Source organism: Haliotis asinina, chromosome 3 (genome assembly GCF_037392515.1).
Source record: "Haliotis asinina isolate JCU_RB_2024 chromosome 3, JCU_Hal_asi_v2, whole genome shotgun sequence".
Lineage (NCBI taxonomy): Eukaryota > Metazoa > Mollusca > Gastropoda > Lepetellida > Haliotidae > Haliotis > Haliotis asinina.
The window spans coordinates 38,607,073-38,625,784 of record NC_090282.1 but is presented as its reverse complement, the minus strand read 5'-3'; the positions used below and the strand labels follow the sequence as shown (position 1 = coordinate 38,625,784).

At 37.8% G+C, this 18,712-nt stretch overlaps 1 protein-coding gene across 1 annotated transcript; it reads left to right on the top strand.

The window, feature by feature from the left end:
* Positions 1–59: 59 nt before the first annotated feature.
* LOC137276814 (DNA-directed RNA polymerase III subunit RPC10-like) lies at positions 60–15,291 on the top strand. The gene is made up of 3 exons (XM_067808459.1): positions 60–288; positions 2,849–2,936; positions 13,993–15,291. The coding sequence occupies exons 1-3, from the start codon at positions 178–180 to the stop codon at positions 14,118–14,120; spliced, it is 327 nt and encodes a 108-aa protein (XP_067664560.1). The 5' UTR covers positions 60–177; the 3' UTR covers positions 14,121–15,291.
* Positions 15,292–18,712: the final 3,421 nt, after the last annotated feature.

The following is an 18,712-nucleotide window of genomic DNA, read 5'->3' as shown; positions in this document are numbered from 1 at the left end:
AGACCGGTAAAATATATTTCCTCAAAACGTAATTCTAACAATAGTCACATCTAAGACATGTTTTTACTTTGTTATCATTTACTGGAAGGCAAAGTTTACTTCACTTTACTCAAAACAACGTGATCATTTCGTCACTCAGTGTTAGTAGAGTGGTCAAACACTCAGACAATTACAAACATGTTGACATTTTGTCCAATATGTGCTAACGTTTTAGTTGTGGAAGAGGGACCGAAGTGTTTGCGATTCGCGTGCAATACCTGTCCGTACATACAGAACATCACAAGAAAGGTGTAGTAGTATAATATAATATTGTGTTTATCATTACTGTATCAAATATCTCTAAAAGTCGTTATCTATATGATTTCGAAATTGTAGATTTCATTCCGAGTAGGCGACTTTGAATGTTTGAGGCCAGGTAAAGTATGCGATTTTTAAAAAGTACAGAAGATTCAGTAAAATTTCTGTATTAAAGGGGGAGCACCTTTAGAATTTAGTATCACAATTCTCGTGAGGATGTTCTCAGCCGTAGGTCACATGTCACTGAGACGGGCAACCAGTTTGTGAGAATCACGACCATCGGATTGTTAGCAAAACAGCTAACCGACTGAGCTACATCCACATTGTTGCACATTGTGGAAATTTAGCTAGTTATTCCTGTGACATCACAGAAATAAACGGAGAGAGTCGAATAAAGTTGCGGACAATTATGAAGGTTACGGGTAGACTTGGTGTCTTGTGGTTTCAATCTACTGATGGTAGCCGAATTTCCCTGATACTATTTGGCACAATCGTCTTGTTTCGTAGTCTACAAGATACCATGTGTGGAATGAGCCAATATAGTTCAAACTGAAAATGATGTTGATGTCAGGTGCCAGGTGTCGAAAAATTTTGCATTTCGCTGGTGAACTACTACTGGAAACTTGCCATATCGTTGGGTTTCTGCAATGAGATGACGGCTAGAGATGAACATCAGTGAGTGGAGCTTATATGCACTCGCCGAGCTTTACGACCTTGTTGCTATGCCGGCATCATTGGGCATTGTTTCAAGAACATGCTTTTCAACAAAATCACCTGCAATTACGTAATAGAGTATTATGACATGTTTTTAAATTTTGTGGTATTCTAAAGGTAGGTCTAAAAGGGATATGTAAAGGTTACTCTCAATATGAGATATGCTCCATCCAGACAGCAATTTAGTAGTTATTCAAAATGAAAGATTGATTGTTGTTTAAGGCCGCCCTCAGTAATATTCCAGCTTAATGTAAATAATCAAGTTTGGATAAGACAATCCAGTGATCAACAGTATAAGCATCGTTCTATGTGACCGGGATATGATTACATGTATCAGCCAAGTCATCAAGCCTGACCCCCTGATTCCGTTGATCACCTCTCATGCTGATGACCACTTCTAACCCAAATCTTCAAGGGTCCAACTTGTAAGATATACTAGGAGACAAAATGTGTGTGACAGACACTATTTGTAGAACATGTTGGTAAATTAGACAGATCTGTTTGACAGGTTTTGAAGCAAGTCAGTTGCCCATCTTCTGATATTGACTCAGCCTTCATCAAAATGTGTGGTCTATTCATATGGTGAAACTGACCGACTTGTCTGACAATGTTAGGAAAAATACATGCCACAGTAATGTCTTCATGATGATGATGTCCTTATGTTTCCTTAAGGCAGATCATTATCAGTCATGATTGTTAACTTTGCTATACATGTATATGACGTCCTAGCTAATTTGCCTTAAAATGTAAACATATGCAGCACGTATCTGTAATTGTATGACTGTCTCATCTCACATGACTAGGCATGCATTGAAAGCAACTGATCATATTTAAATGGAGTTAGATTAGATGAATAAACATCTGCCAGACTTCAGAGGTGCAACTTAGGTGCCGTTTTCCTGTGTGGTATTCTGAGCTCCCTAGCATTGCACAGTCTAAGTTTTTAGTGTTTAGTTTCCATTCTCTATGAAAATACCAAAATTGACATTCAAGCATTTTCTTCCAACAGAGGTTACTTGTTCGTATCTTCCTACATTTTGTTATGTAGGAAGATAAGACAGGAGTAACGTCTGAGGGAAGAGAATGCTTGACATTCAAGAATCTCAAATAATATTTTTGTTACTGTTTGGTTGGCTTGGTTTGAAATACAGTGCATTATCATGCTGATTACAAATTACTTCCAAAAGTATAGTTTTGATGATAAATGAAAAAAAAAATGAAATGAATTTTTCTGGCTATTATCACTCACAAATGTCCTCAGTCTGTTCTCCTGTCATCCCTCCTTGAGCTACCAATGGCAGTACCAGGACTTCCTTAAATGATAATGTCCTTGTAAAGTAGCCTTACACTTTTAACATCATACTTAGTGACATGCCTTTGTGATGTATTGCAGTTTTCATTACCTTCAAAGATATAACATGGTAAACATCATTATATGTTAATCAGTATAAATGAGTCAGTGAAACTAAATCAGGGATTATATTCAGAGTATTATATAGGTGTTAATCTGATTGTTTTGAAAACCCATGATCTAGAACTCATTAGTCTGTAGACTCACAACAGACAATATACAATATGACTCAAGATCCCATGCCAGTGGATGCATGGAAGAGAATCTGCAGATTTTTGTGTGCATCAGACAACAAGAATCAGTGTTTTATCTTCTGTCTTCCAGAGAAACGTTGGCAGTGTTGCCGATTCTTTTGTTTCCAGCATATCTAAGGGTCTCACCACATCTGTGATGAAGTTTATGTGTCTGCCAATGGAGCGGCAAGTTGATGGTTTGATCTCTTGGCCATGTCATGACAAAAGTCTATTTCACCATCATGTTTTTCAGATATCTCACAAAAAGTACCCCAAGTTGAAGGAGGTGGATGATGTACTTGGTGGAGCTGAGGCCTGGGAAAATGTTGACTCTACGGCAGGTAGGGCCTTATATTGTGTTTGTCTCCTGGTGTGTAATATAAAATATTGTAGAAATTAACTTGCCTGTCTGTTTCTCCATTAGTCCGTCCATCTATAATAATTTTTTGCTGTATCCTGAAGTTGGATGTCCATTAATGAAACGTAGAACACACAAAAACTGGGTTAAAAACATTTATCTTCTGCCATTTAGGGATGTTTTATTATATCACTGTTCCATGGCAAGAGTTAGTGAGTATGGTTTGACGCAGCTGTTAGCAAGCAGTGTCACTGTGGGGGACACCAGGATTAATGGACGTGAACATGGTTCTTGTATGGAGAAAGGAACCAAGGTCATTGGTATGATCAGCGAATGCTGTGAGCCACCGCACCTTCATGGCAAAAATATGTTTATTCAGTTCGTATATTGTTTTTACAAGAGTACATCATGTACATATCTGAGACATCTTGCTTTTCTTTCATTATGTTAATGAAGATTTGCGCTCTAAATTGGTGCCTGTTGCTCTTAGCAGATTTGTAGCATATATATTATGTTTCCTTGGCAACAAGTTTGACTTTGATCCAGTGCCTGGACCGTATCTGAATGTTTGTCAGATAGTCTTACAAGATGGCTCTGATGTTTAATTTTGTTTGTCTGATGGCTTTGTCTTCGTGTATTAGATGGCTCTGTAAGAATTATATACAGATACTACAAGTGCCTGGAAGGCCCCAGTCTAAGTAAACTTATCCTCAGTACGTTTCGTTACACTCAACCACTGAGTCTAACAAAACCTTATGGGAGGTCACGTCAGGTAACCTTTGAGACTGACCAATCAGAACACAGCTTACCAAATCGCGAAAGTGCACATTCGCACATACCTTTTGAACTTTTTATCTCGAAAAGGTTCGTACCCGAACGATTCCGAATGCTATTTAGTGTACGATAACTTCCGGGTGATGCACACGGCGCACATTACAACCATGACAACGGTGAGTAAACAGTCCCTGAAAATAATGTTTTTGGCAATATTCAAGGATGTCATCTTGCGGAAATATTGGCTAATGGTAACCAAGTCAACAGAACCCCCAAAGCGTATATACAGCTGGTCAAATAGCTGTGTTATATGCAGGTTTTTGTTTGTGGAGAGATCTGTGTCGGTAACCTGAATATTTTGAAAGTCAAACCAATCCCTAAATAGTAGCCGTTGTTTGATTGGTTAAATCTATTTAACCGTCTCTTGTTTGACAGGACTGTCATTGGTTGCTCAAAGGTTACCTGACGCGACCTTCTGCTAGGTTTTGTTAGACTCAGTGGTGGAGTGTAACGAAATACACTGAGACTAAGTTTACTTAGACTGTGGAAGGCCCTAGTCCGCTGTCCTGTGGCTGGTAACATTTCTGTTAGGTTAGGTGAAGTTTATTCCTTTTTGCTCTGTTGTCAAGTAAAACAACCCATAAGAACTTCAGATTTACTTTATACAACAGATTTACATTAGTACAGTCTTGTCTGAATTTATTTTGAGTCCTGGCAGCATTGCCTGGTTGTCAAACAAGGAAAATATGATAACTCCATGACAACTCTCACCTCCACCCACCTGTATCCAACTTTATAAAATTATTTACAGGTATTTATTTACAGCTGTGGTTACCATGCAACAGACTGCTAGAAGTTTTCAGGGTTTTTCCTTCTCACAGGATTTCTCGTTCCTGCATTGCTGACTCAGTCTGATCGCTTCCTTAGTGTTAATTTAAAATGCCCTACCCTTTAGATTTCCCTAGATCAGGAACCATTTGTTGACATTTGATTCATGTACTTGTGATTTGGTTTCATCCAGTTTATAGGTCTGTGATTCATAGATACAGAAAAGTCATTAATGTATACATGTTTGAAATTATAGGCAGCAGGATTTATGGCTATTTTTGGTGTTGATGATTTAAGTGGGGTCGCCCATTTTGTTCTGGGGAGGTAGCGGGTGTCATTTTTACTCATATGCTAGGGGGTTGTCATTGATTTTGTACAAGACATGAAAGTTAACATCCCCAATATCTCCAGGGTATACATTCTGATAAATCTCCACTGTACCCTGAATGCATCTACGGGTAATAGTGATGATAATAATGATAATTTTGTTACCTCCCTTGAGTGGCTCTGCATTCTCATAGCAGCCAAGGATCTAAGCCGCCGTTACAACCAAGCTTGCCAGTGTAAAAAAGATAGCAGTCGCAGCTGAGAAAGTTTGTTCACTTTGCAACTCAGATTAGGGCGAAATCATCAAGACAAATTGACAGGTTTAAAACTTTAACAAAAATGTATGTATGAATTCCTAATACCCTGTTCAGAGAACCTCTGCATCATTTGTGTTGCCAAGTTTAATCACTTAGATATTTGAAGAAGTGAAAGTGAGGTGTGATTGATACGTTCAACTTCCCAGTGTAGACACCTGATTGAATAAAAATTCAGCAAAGGGAGGTAATAGATTCATTGGGCTGTAGATGCATCCAGGGTATAGCAGAGATTTATTGGAGGATGGCAGGGTAGGGGGTCACTTATTAGTACAAATTCTTGAGGAGAGGAGGAATGGAGTATGTTGGGTGGGGTGATAGCATCCACTTTGTACATGCTTCTTCGTTAAGAGTCAACATCACCTCCTTAATGAAAATCTGCTGTGGGAGGGAAAAAGTGACAGAGGAAAGATCATGTAAGGGGCATTACTCTTGATAACTTGTCAGCTCCCACAGCCTAACACATGGTTCACCATCTCACTTTCTTCTTTGATATCAATAGCTTGTCAGAAAAAAATAAACAGTTTAGTCAAAGTGATAATGTTTTTTACAAACACTTAATATAATAGATCTGATTTGATACTGGCTAAACTAAGTCCTACTGTGTACAAGGTGACAACATTTTTGCTGACTGTTTGAAAGAGTGATCAACTATAAGAACCTTGAGCTACATTTTATTCAAATTGGGCATTAATGTAACTGTCATATTTATGAGAACATCTTTGATATTATTACTTATCAGGAGAACGATTACTAGCACATCTGACGCATACTGAAATGCAAGACAGGTAAATGTCTTCATTTAACAAACAACTCCATTTAATTAATTTTTTTTAAAAAATTATCTGTTCCTGTTCTTGCCCTTTTTTCTTTGTATATAAATTACCCAAAGTTTATAAATAAATTACCCAAAGTTTATAAATAAATTATAAAAAGTTTATATAAGCTTCCATTTGTGCCTTAAGTACTATTTTCAATGTAGTCACTGGTAAAAGGAAAAAGACAAGCCAATATATAATTAGCACAAAACATTTAAAATGGCATCTTGTGATTTTTATTTATATATTTATTCTACACAACCAGCAGATGTCAGACAGACTTGGAAGATGATAGTTCATATTTAGAAAAGAAATGCTACACATTATCTGAATGTCTAACTTCTGTACTTCAGAGATAGGCAACCAGATAATACAAATTCTGGACATGATTGCATAGGTAGCCCTTAATTTTCCTGCATTTCTTTTCATGTGGATTCATTTAGATTTTCATTCAACTGTTGTGAGTGTGGATGAATTATTGGTATCATATTCACCATTGCTATTAATATTAATTCTAATGTTTCTGTCATAGTTGTTTTCACTCACAGTTATTAGTGGTACAATCATTTTCTAGTTGAGCAAAGATGGAATGCAGAGATCTTGATAAGCTGCATATCCAGACAAAATATACATAGAAATATTCTATAAGGACATTGAAAATTTATTGTTGCATACCAATTATGCATTTAAAATGCTAGATACACAAAAAGTATGGAAGAAATTTTTAATAATCTCTTGTGTAATGAAAAAGACATCGGTTGCTATCAAGTGGTGCTGTTAGTTTAGGACTAGTGTTGCACTGTAAGTTGGGTGATTTCTTATGGAATCAGTTACAAATATTTATGTTGGTTCTGACTAAGGATGACAGAAGGCAGTACATACCTCCTTAGTAAACATAGTCAGTAGTATATACTCAAATTTGAAAGTATATACACAAATTTGAAAGCAGTGGGTAACAGAAAGTGAAATACCCACTCAAAATTCATAACACCCACTCCCCAAAAATACATTTGGTACATTTCCCACATGTGCTAAATCTATCTGGCGTTCTGCGACTGTACATCAGTGTGATGTTCTCAAGTGGAGGCAAACTGCCTACACATGCTAGAAAGTCAGAACGTCTCGCAGACGTGGTGGATTTTGAAAAGTGATGGCATGGTGTTTTCAAAATGTTCAGTGTGTTCAAATGCATTAGTACAAGTTCCACTGCAGTTGTGAGTGAGTGAGTTTGGTTTTACGCTTTTTGCAATACTTCAACGATATCATGGTGGGAAACACTAGAAATACTGCACTTTGAAAACTGGTAATCGAAAAAAAGTAGAGCAAATGTTGATCAAGTTAATATTCTTAGTGTATATGCTTCTGGGTCCACCATACATTCTAATGTAAATTTGTTGAATGGGACCACAATTCTTTTTATGCCAGGTGCCCCATCCATTCTGATGATGGTCTCTTGTGTCACTAAACGCACAAGACCTGCATCTTGTTGGTTTTCACCTCGCATTGAAATCACTCAATGTACAAGGATTTGTAGAGACTTTGTGTCAGAATTCAACTCCATGTTTCTTGTGAGTATCAGTAAATACTGTCCAGTTGCAATAAAAAACTTTTCAGTTCCCACCTCACATAGATGTACAAAGTCCCGAAGCCAAGTCCATGTTGTTGTGTTGGTAGCCCAATAACTACTCTTGGCAATTAATGGACAGATTAGACAGAAATTTTGTAATCAAGTTGGACTTAAGTAACTGTCAGCAGATGGTGCTGTCAAACAAGTGGGGTCCAGGGGGATTTGTCTTCTTCTGATGTTTGGCTTTGTTGTAATGAGCTGTATTAAACTGATAACAAGACCAATAACAACAACAATAATAATGCATTGAAACTTGAGAGCAAATCTTTATTTTAAAGCACATATGAATTCACAAAAACACTAACTACAATCCAATTTAGGAACAGACAACATTCTCTTCCCATATGCCTGCCAGAGCCTTTTATTTGAGAATCTTGGATAAACACCATGGTACTTTCGTTCAAAACAACCTTAGTGTGATAAGACTACCATAGTATGTGTTGAGGTATGGGAATTACAGTCCCCTTAGCGCTAAGGTCTCTTTGTACAAGACCCATGAAGGTTCGGGGTAGAACAGGCCTCCAGGAACCCATACTTGCCATAAAAGGCGACTATGCTTGTCATCAGGCTCGCTGATTTGATTGACCCATCGGTTTCCAATTGTGCAGATCAATGCTCGTGCTGTTGATCACTGGATTGTCTTGTCAAGACTTGATTATTTACTGACCGCCGCCATATAGCTGGAATATTGCTGAGTGCGGTGTAAACCTAAACTCACTCAATCACCCTGCCTTACAACTGACATTCTGGTTAGAGCAGCAAATAAGACAACTCACTCACTCATTCAAGCAAATCTTTACAGGTATCCAGCCCTTTATAAAACCAAGTGCTGTCACTGTAAATACTTTACTATTGCCACACCCAGTATACATAAGCATGTTTACCGTGCATTCATGTATAACTAGGCACAGGCTTCTGGAGTGTGCAGTGTATATGGTGTTTACTGCCAGGATTCATGGCTGTATTGCATGAAAACATATCAGTATCAAATGCTAAGGTCTGTGAGTCATTTCCTTGAAGTAGGCTTGAAAGCATTCAATCAGGTTGTTTAGTATTTGAGATTGGAATATTATATAAACACAGACAGAAGTAAAAAGGCTTGCCTCATGTATGGTTGTTGAGAATTAACCTACCATTACATAAGGGTTTCACCTGGCACCTCAGAAAAATTGTTCAAAGAATAAATAAAAGGCTGGTATAAGGTTTCATTGGATTGCAGACTGTTGTGATACTTGGTTTTGTTTGTTTGTTGTTAAATGCAGCATTCAGCAATATTCCAGCTGTATGTTGCCAGTCTGTAAAAAAATCAGTCTAGAACAGGTGGTGTTTTTCTTGTGGACAGGTTCATTAGCATGTAGAATGAAAATACAGTCTGCTGTATTACAGTTACTGCACAGAAGCCTCCAAATAATGAGGCCAGGCATGATAACCAATGGATGAGAGCATGAACACAGATCTGTGTCATCTGGATATGGACGCACAAACAGTCAAGGGTGCATAGAGTTACTACAACTATGCTTGTGGTAAGAGGCGTCTAATGGGATCAGGTGGTCAGGCTCGCTGACTTGGTTGACACATGTCATTGGTTCCCGTTTGTGCAGATTGATGCTCATGCTGTTGATGACTGGACTGTCTGGTTCAGATTTGATTATTTACATTCTGGCACCATACAGGTGGAATATTGCTGAGTGAGGCATAAAACTAAACTCACTCAATCATTCACTCACTCACTCTTGTGACCACCTTCAGGATCTACCTACACAATGAAGTCTTAGTGCTCTGATGATTGTAAGTTTATTTCAAAGAAGGAGTACAGTTAAACCTCATTAAGTGTAGTAACTTGAAGATCTGGGTTAGAGTTGGTCTTCGGTAACCCATGCTTGTCATTAGAGGATACTGACAGGATCAGATGGTCAGCTCACTGACTTGGTTGACACATGTCATTGTGTCCCAACTGCATACATCAGTGTTCATGATGTTGATCACTAGATTGCCTGGTCCATACTGACTCTGAAAACTGGGAAATTGCTGGGAGTGCAGAGTTAAACATTAAACAAACAAATGTAAAATGTGGGTACACATTTTGGTAAATTGGACCTGGTGTCTGTGTGGTTATTTATGGTTGGTAACGTGGGTTCACTTTACATGCAATTTGATCCACATTTAATTATTACATCTTTTGAAATCGTTGTGATAACATATCAGGAAATTGTTAAGTTATGGGCAAGTTTTGTGTTTGTATGTAAAATAATCTTCATGATCCCTTCATATTATTTAGTTACTCCTGATATCAATCATCTGTAACATGAAACCTGTTCTTTCTGTGTTGACACATGAAGGTCCAGGTTAGAACTGATCTTCAGTAACCCATGCTTTTCGTAAGAGATGCCTAACGGGATTGGAGGGTCAGACTTGCTGACTTGGTTGACATATGACATCGATTCCCAGTTTTGCAGATTGATGTTCATGCTGTTGATCACTGGTTCATCTGATCCAGACTCAATTATTTGCAGACTGCCGCCATACAACTGGAATATTGCTGAGTGTGGCATAAAACTAAACTTACTCACTGTCCATCCAGTTCTGTCATTTGAAAGTTGTGATGTTGTGATAAATGTTCTTTTTTAGAAGCAAAAGTTGTGATATGTCAAATGTAAATTTGTATGGAGTTCATCATATACAGATCTCTGCCATTGGGAAAAACACAAAAACACTGGCGATAACATTGACTCACTCACTAGTAACTCTAACCATGTCAGCAATCACTGAAGGTGGGACGTGACATGTCTGACCTTTCTTTGTCTCGGTCAAGGTTTATATAGTCAAAAATACATGACAAGGGTTAAATCATCAACATAACAATCCCATTATGACCTATTTTCAGGGGCTTTTTCCAAGGGCTAAAAGTAAAGGTACTAAGAGTTAAACAGACAGATATAGATTAAACTTTAAAGTGTCACATCTTTCATTGTAAAAGGGTTATTTTGCAAGTCATTCAATATTCAAAGTGTCACATCTTTCATTGTAGAAGGGTTATTTTGCAAATCACACAATGTTTAAAAGAGGCATGTCTTATATATGGCTGTAGTTCTGAAACACTATCTTTACATCAGACAAATATCATATGCACCCAAGTGAGCTGACAATGCAGACATGTTTAGAAAATGGGGAACAAACAGCTGAAAGAGAATCTTAAGTCCAGTGTTTCACTGCATTAGCTACATTTTAGTAAGGTGTGATTTTGGCAAATACTTTACTATAAGAGGAGCTTCTGGTGCTGGCGAGTATTGAAAAAGTATCTTAAAAGTTAAGTTGCAAAAACTGATTTTCAGTTTTCACTGTTCCTCTATTACAAAACTGACCTAGACTGTGTCCCATCAGCACCAGACATATGGTGTATATCCAATACAGATATTGGAAGCATTTCATATCAGCTAATCATTGTTGACAAGTAAGTGGTTGAATAATAAGTAATTTATATAGCTATAAAGTGTTTTGAAAATAAAAATGATGTTGGTCACTTGTTATCATTTGGCTACCTTGATAACTTCGGAGATTTACCCAATGAAAACACAGCAGTTGTATAAGCTGAACCATTTATCCATTGAAATGTAGAGGATGTTCATTTTGAAAGACATATTTGACTTGTTCATTAGACTGTATTATGAAGATCAAGTGATGCTCTGAGGCTTGATGAGATACATGTGACACTACCCAGGGAATACAATACCCCATTGAAGAATATTTCGCACATTCTTTGAGCTGAACAGAAACACCTGACCTCTACCTGTAACCTGGTAATGCTTGAGGTCACAAATGTATGTGTGTTGATGATTTGTTGGTAGATATAGTTGGAAAAGGCTTATCATTGATCATAAATGTCACTCATTATTTCCAAAGCTGCTTTATATAATCTGAAAAGCGTCTGAAAAAGCAGACGTCTGTTCATTCTGGCACAATGGCTGCCTTTCAGCAGACGACAGAGTAATGGCCAACTGATGAGAGTTGTCAGTTGTATATTGATCTCGATCACTTGGAGTACAATCGGCTTAACATTTCACAGGAAATAGGTAGATAATGCAGGTTTACAAGCAGTATAATCCAGACAAATACCTCTACAGAAGGCAAATACAGCAGTTCTCTACTACAAAGTGTTTGTATATCGAAGCATTTCGGTTTCTCTGAGCATTGTTACAAATATACAATAGACGAATGGCTGTGAATTTATTTAATGGCCACATTGAACTTGGATCGATTATGGGTAATATGATATGTAAATGAAGCTGACGTTTTTATAGGAGTATTCATGTGTTTGACGTTTAGATTCAGAATTGTGATTTGATCTATGGAATATTGCTGGACTCAAGAGAAACAACAGAAGAATGCGTTGTATGGACCAACTTAGGGATTGCTTTCATCCTGGAGTGACAGAAACAGGTCTCAAAGGAAAAACTTTATGGAGGATCTGAAACTGTGGATATATTGAGTTGTGTATGGGATTGTGTAGCTATTTGTCTGGAATCTGTTTGCTATGTCACACTGTACTGAACCAGGAGGTGGTCCTTGTGCATTCTTGAAGTCATTGTTGTTGTTCTATTTTGCTCTGTTTCCAAAGAAGATGTCATTCAAAGTTTTGATGGAGTATATGCACAGTGATATCAAAGAGTTAGGACGTGCTGAGTTAGAAGGACGTGAAGTGTGTTTATGAGCCGCTCAACTTGTAATCAGATTAGTGATTGTTTTGGACAAGAGAATCTTCTCATCAACAATGTCGGAGTTGATGGACAAGTTTTTGGCATCTATTGAGGAAAAGTATGGTGCATCTCGATGTCGTTCACAGACGGCTGGCAAAGTTCCTCTACCACTGCGACTCAGTGTGTTGTCTAAGAAGGGTAGGAGTATAGTGTACAATCAAGAATTAATTCCATGTGAGATGTGAAATTTACCATATATGAACAAACATTAAATTTATATTACTGTGACCATTCTTTCACTGAATGATGCCTCTAATTTCTTTGTTTTATGTATGTTTTTTTGTTTTTTTTTAAATGATAAAATAACCATTCAGTGAAGTCACTGACTAAGTATTTTGATTATTTGACTTGAACGTGTTGCATTTATACAGATTTTTACATTATGCATATTAGCTTTAAATATTTGTATACAAATCAGTGCAAACATATTAATATAAATTAATAAAGCATTGAATTACAAAATCATAAAACAGCATTTTAAAAGATTCAGTGATTTAAAAAAAACAACATTTGAATAATCATATTTTCATGGAATTCCTGTGTGGATCATCAATCATCAATGTAAAGAACTCATAAGCCTCCTCATAAATGTTTTTAAGTTGGTGATATTTTTGCTATTTAATACAGTTATTTGTTTTTATACATTTATGTTTTTTAATTTTTTACTTATTATTATATCTTACTAGCTATTGATGTTAATGTATCAGTTACATACATTTATCAGTTACATAACCATTTACTTGAATTTGTGTAGTTTAAAATATTCATTATGAATCAATTAAAAAACCTCATAATGAAAACAGTATATTTTTAGAAATCATATGCATAGCCTTCCTGTATGAGTATTCCCCTAACAGTGGTGACAAGAAAATGATGAATATTTCTTGGTCTTTTAGTTACAAGTGAAAAAGTTTCTTTTTGATTCTGAATTTTCCTATCCTTATCTAACACTGTTCATAAAAATTTCAACTTGGATTGGTTGCTTTGTTGTATAAGGCCACACTCGGCAATATTCCAGCAATATGGTGGCAGTCTGTAAATAACTAAGTCTGGACAAGACAGTCCATTGATCAACAGCATGAGCATCAATTTGTTGCTGCTCAGAAGTCCATACAGCTGAAATGTGCTTGACCATGGTGTGGTACACAACTACCATGTCATATCATGTGTGGTAAATGGCACCACTAGGCTGTATTTAATTGTAGCAATGTTAGTGTTACAACTGTCATAAGTCTGTTTTTAAGAGAACTGTGAAGATCCTTGGTAGGTTAGGTCTTCAGCAACCTATGCTTGCTAGTAAAAGTGACGATGCTTGTCATTAGAGGCAACTGATGGGATTGGATGGTCAGGCTCGCTGGGTTGGTTGACACATGTCATGTGTTGCCATTTGCGCAGATCGATGCTCATGCTGTTGATCATTTGATTTGTCTGGTCCTTACTCGATTATTTACAGACCACTGCCATATAGCTGGAATATTGCTGAGTGTGGCATAAAACTAAACTCATTCACGCACACTGTTTTAAAGAATGGGAGTTATGACTTTGATCATTCTGTTGAATAAAACCATATCAAATTTCCATCTCTTTGTTTTTTCAGAACAATGTCCAAAGTGTGACCATCCTCGGGCATTCTTCATGCAGATACAAACGCGGTCAGCAGATGAGCCAATGACAACGTTCTACAAGTGCTGCAACATGCAGTGTGGCCATCGGTGGAGAGACTAAGGCAGGATGTGAAGGAGATATGACAGCATGGGAAATTGATGCAGCAACCAGCTTGGTCTGGTTTAAGCGAGGAGATAGCTGGAATAATGCTGACTTATTACAAAACGCATGGTGTGATGAGAGATGTGGACTTACCAGTATACAAGACTTGTGTGAGGGTACAGATTTACCTGAAGATATTTGTGTCATCAAGGGTAATCCCAATGTTATCAAAGACACTGTAATTCTCTATGCAGGTTGCATCAATCTGGTGTACCAGAAAGCTGTGACTCGCTGTGATGGTGTTTATGTTTGTGAGCACCAAACCCAGATGGTCTTTTTTGACATCACAAAAGTTGGAAAGGTCTGAAGGCCTGAATCAGTCTGGTTTGTACTCCAACATCAAGCTGATGTGATAGGACTGGATTATACTGAGCTATCCAAGTCAGTTTGATTGTTGGTTTTGTGACACCGTCTGTACAGTATTATGTGGTGAATGTTGACTTGAAGGTTTACCTTGTCTGCATTTGTATTTTACACGTATCAAAATGGAGTCTTTACTGTATATATTTCTGTATTAAAAGGTGTACCAAAGACACCTTTTGTTTTCTGTCCAAATGTACTTTGAATGGGAGAAATTGTTGTTTTGCAGTCATTAACCTACAGCATTCAATGCCATTGTAGTTTCTGTCTGTTAAAATAGTTTTACAAAGCAGGGTTTAAAGAACAGAACTATGTATTGAAAGATGTGAGATCAAGTCTGGAGCAAACGAACAACAAGAGTGGCTGAGTGTGAACACTGATTTAATTACATTTCCTCCATGGAGTTATGAAGGATTCAGTCAGATGACATAGCCTGTGAATCTGGGAGCAGTGCCAATTCTCACTTGTGATTGGGTGTCAGTACAGAGAATCAGTGTCCCAGATGAGACTCTAGCCAAACGATAGGTGCTTTGTACTTTACTAAGAAATTGGTTTATGTATGTAAAAGGTATCAGTATGGACAAGGAATACATTTCGCAAAATGAATTCAGGAAAATCATAAAGTTGCCTCGTATTTTTTAAAGAAATTAAATACCAGTTGTAATTGTTAATGTGCAGTGTAAAGGATAATTGACTGCACTGTTGAACTTAAAAGCATGGGGTTTGGAAGTATATAGGCTAAATACAATAAAGAGAAATGTTTCTCAGGCATTGGCGCATCACTTTTATTTGTGCACATAACAGTTTTTTATTGCTATTTAAAAAAAATAATTTTGACTTCGCTGTGTCCTGATCATCTGTTTGTCCACTATAAGAATGAGTGTCTATAAGAACGAGTGTGACTGAATCTACAACTCATTAACACATACTCAACTTCCCAAGCTGTGTTTCTGAGACTAAAAAATAAAAATGTGTTCCTCCCTCATCACTGTATTTTATCAAAAATTTAAAATACAGTCCTACCACCCTTGTCACTTTTGAAAAAATTGTGCGGGAGAAAATTTAATTGTTTTTATACAGCCTTATGAAACTAGTGATGAATTGTTTGTTTTCAGATCAGCATTTTACTTTCAAGTTCTTGTCACTTAATATACTCATACACAAAACAGTGCTTATATTATTTCAACAACAAAAATACAAGATTGCCAAGATTTATATATATTTTGCCAAGGAAATAGCACATGATCTTTATCCATTAAACAAGTTTGATTATATTTTAGACCATACCCAAATGAAAATAGCTTGTTTGCTACCTGACTGAATATACTGTGTGAGTTAGCCTTGCAGTTAACTGGATCCATATTATGGTGTTCACGAGTAATGAAGATAATGGGTTTTGGATCAAATGTCACAAATAGTTTATGTTTCAGTGCACTAATAGCATGGCCTTGAAGGAGACGAAGCACCAGACCCTGAAGCATATATCGCCAGTTTACACGCCCAACAAGAGATATAATTTACCGGCAAAGTAGCAAATCATTTTACATACAAAGACAGACAACTCTTCAACCCATAAACAAAGATACACTTGACTATTAAGCAGTCTGACAAAGGCTTAACCTGCCATATGGGATAAGAATAGATCACAGACAACCTATGAGTATTGGGGTATGATCTAACGCCGCTATTAGCAATATTCCAGCAAGATCACGACTGGGGACACCAGAAATGGACTTCAAACACGTTTGACCCATGTGATGAATCCAGCAGGATCTTTGGCCAAGGAGCCTTGGCCTTAACCGCTAGCCTACCACCCCCGACAAGAGATATCATTTACCGGCAAAGTAGCAAATCATTTTACATACAAAGGCAGACAACTCTTCAACCCATAAACAAAGATACAATTGATTATCAAGCGGTCTGACAAAGGGTTAACCTGCCATATGGGATAAGAATAGATTGCAGACAGCCTATGAGTTTGGGAGTATGGTCGAACGCCGCTATCAGCCATATTCCAGCAATGTCACATCAGAAATGGGCTTCAAACACATTGTAAACCAAAAGTCACTGTGTTCTGTAATCTGATTGGTTGAAAAACATGATCAAATGGTGTTAGATTCCCGGAAACTGCAAGACTATTCACTGGGTATTGACACGTAAACAATTGTTTTGTTGTCTCATCAACAGTGGTGACGTCATTCAAGTCATATTGTGACGTAAAGTTAGAATGATGTCACAAATGAGCAACTCAAGATGCTACCATGTCGATAAACATCATGTGTTGGCCAATTTCCGGGTGTTATTGAGTATTTGAAGCACGGGAATATTTCATTTGAAACCTCCGGCTGACACCCGGAAATTGGCCAACACATGATGTTTATCTCCTAATTGGGCTCATGTGCTGAATCCAACGGGATCTTTGGTCGAGGACCCTTGGCTTTAACTGCTAGCCTAAGACCACCCCTAGGCAACCAGTGTTAAAGGTGTATGAATACATCTGGTCAGATTCATGTCTTTGCTGACTGCATGCCATCGTTACACCCATGCCTTCGGTTGTGTTCATTTTATCAATCACTGGTTGTCTGGTCCATGATTATTTCCTGGTAGTGCTCGCGTAGCGTGAATATTGAGTGTAGGTTAAAGAACAACAATATTTACATGAACTGTTTGAATGTTGGGTCTTTGAGAAGCTGGTAATTAAAGACGGGAACCTGAACAGTGGGCATCTTGTATCACACGTCTTATGACTTCATTTCAGCAAATGAGTGTGTTACATAACATATACACCATAAACCTGAACCGTTTGAATGTTGAGTCTTTAAGAAGCTGGTAATTAAAGACGGGAACCTGAACAGTGGGCATCTTGTATCACACGTCTTATGACTTCATTTCAGCAGATGAGTGTGTTACATAACCTATACACCATAAACCTGAACCGTTTGAATGTTGAGTCTTTAAGAAGCTGGTAATTAAAGACGGGAACCTGAACAGTGGGCATCTTGTATCGCACGTCTTATGACTTCATTTCAGCAGATGAGTGTGTTACATAACATATACACCATAAACCTGAACCGTTTGAACGTTGAGTCTTTAAGAAGCTGGTAATTAAAGACGGGAACCTGAACAGTGGGCATCTTGTATCACACGTCTTATGACTTCATTTCAGCAAATGAGTGTGTTACATAACATATACACCGTAAACCTGAACTGTTTGAATGTTGTCGTAAATACTGTCGTAAACAGTGGGCATCTTGTATCACACGTCTTATGACTTCATTTCAGCAGATGAGTGTGTTACATAACATATACACCGTAAACCTGAACCGTTTGAATGTGGTCGTAAATACTCTTTAAGCTTTTAGTAAGTAAAGGCTGAACCCCAAACAGTGGGCATCTTGAATCATGACCTCTTCACCACAGCATGTTTTTACCAATACAACAAGGTGATTTGGCCAAAGATTCACAGGTTCTAACGAGGTAGATGGCAGTGGAAACTGGTAGTCCACATGCATTCATAGGACTAGACTAACGCTTAGTTTCTGAATATATATAATTTTGATAGCAACAAACCCATCTTAATTGAAAAGAAGCCTCAGAGAGATCAGAGATCCAGAGGAACACGAGGTTAGCAAGACTTGCTCCATTTAAGGCTTTAGCACAGCAGAAAGGCTTGGCAGTAGGCAAAATAGTGTGGTACAGGGACTGTGAGACAGACTGTCAAATGACTTTTGCGATTCCAGATTAGAACAACTTGGTTGATGGTGTCTGTTGTAGCTCGACGGCTTTGAACTGGCCCATAGTAAGTGTCGTTGGAGTTGCTATTATCTGTTCTTGTACCAGTAAAATGATTACAAGAGCCTCCGATATATGAAAGGTGTGCCCAGTAAGAGGATCTGTGAGTAGCGATTTCGGTTGACAGATAATCCGAGTCTCGTGCCACAAAGCAATCCTATCTTCGTCTATCTAAGCCTGCATTGATTTATAGACATTGTGATAGTCGTAGCGTTAAGCCCTCTTTTCAATCACGCGTTCATCTAAATATACCCTTATCAATAGAAGAGGGCCACGACCGGTCGAGTGGCATTAGGCGTCGAAACTCTGAGTTGTGCCCCCTTCCTGCAGTACAGGATGTGTTCCCGCCCTTGTACCTTGAGTTCGGCTGTGATTTGTGTAAGCTTGTGTTATTCACT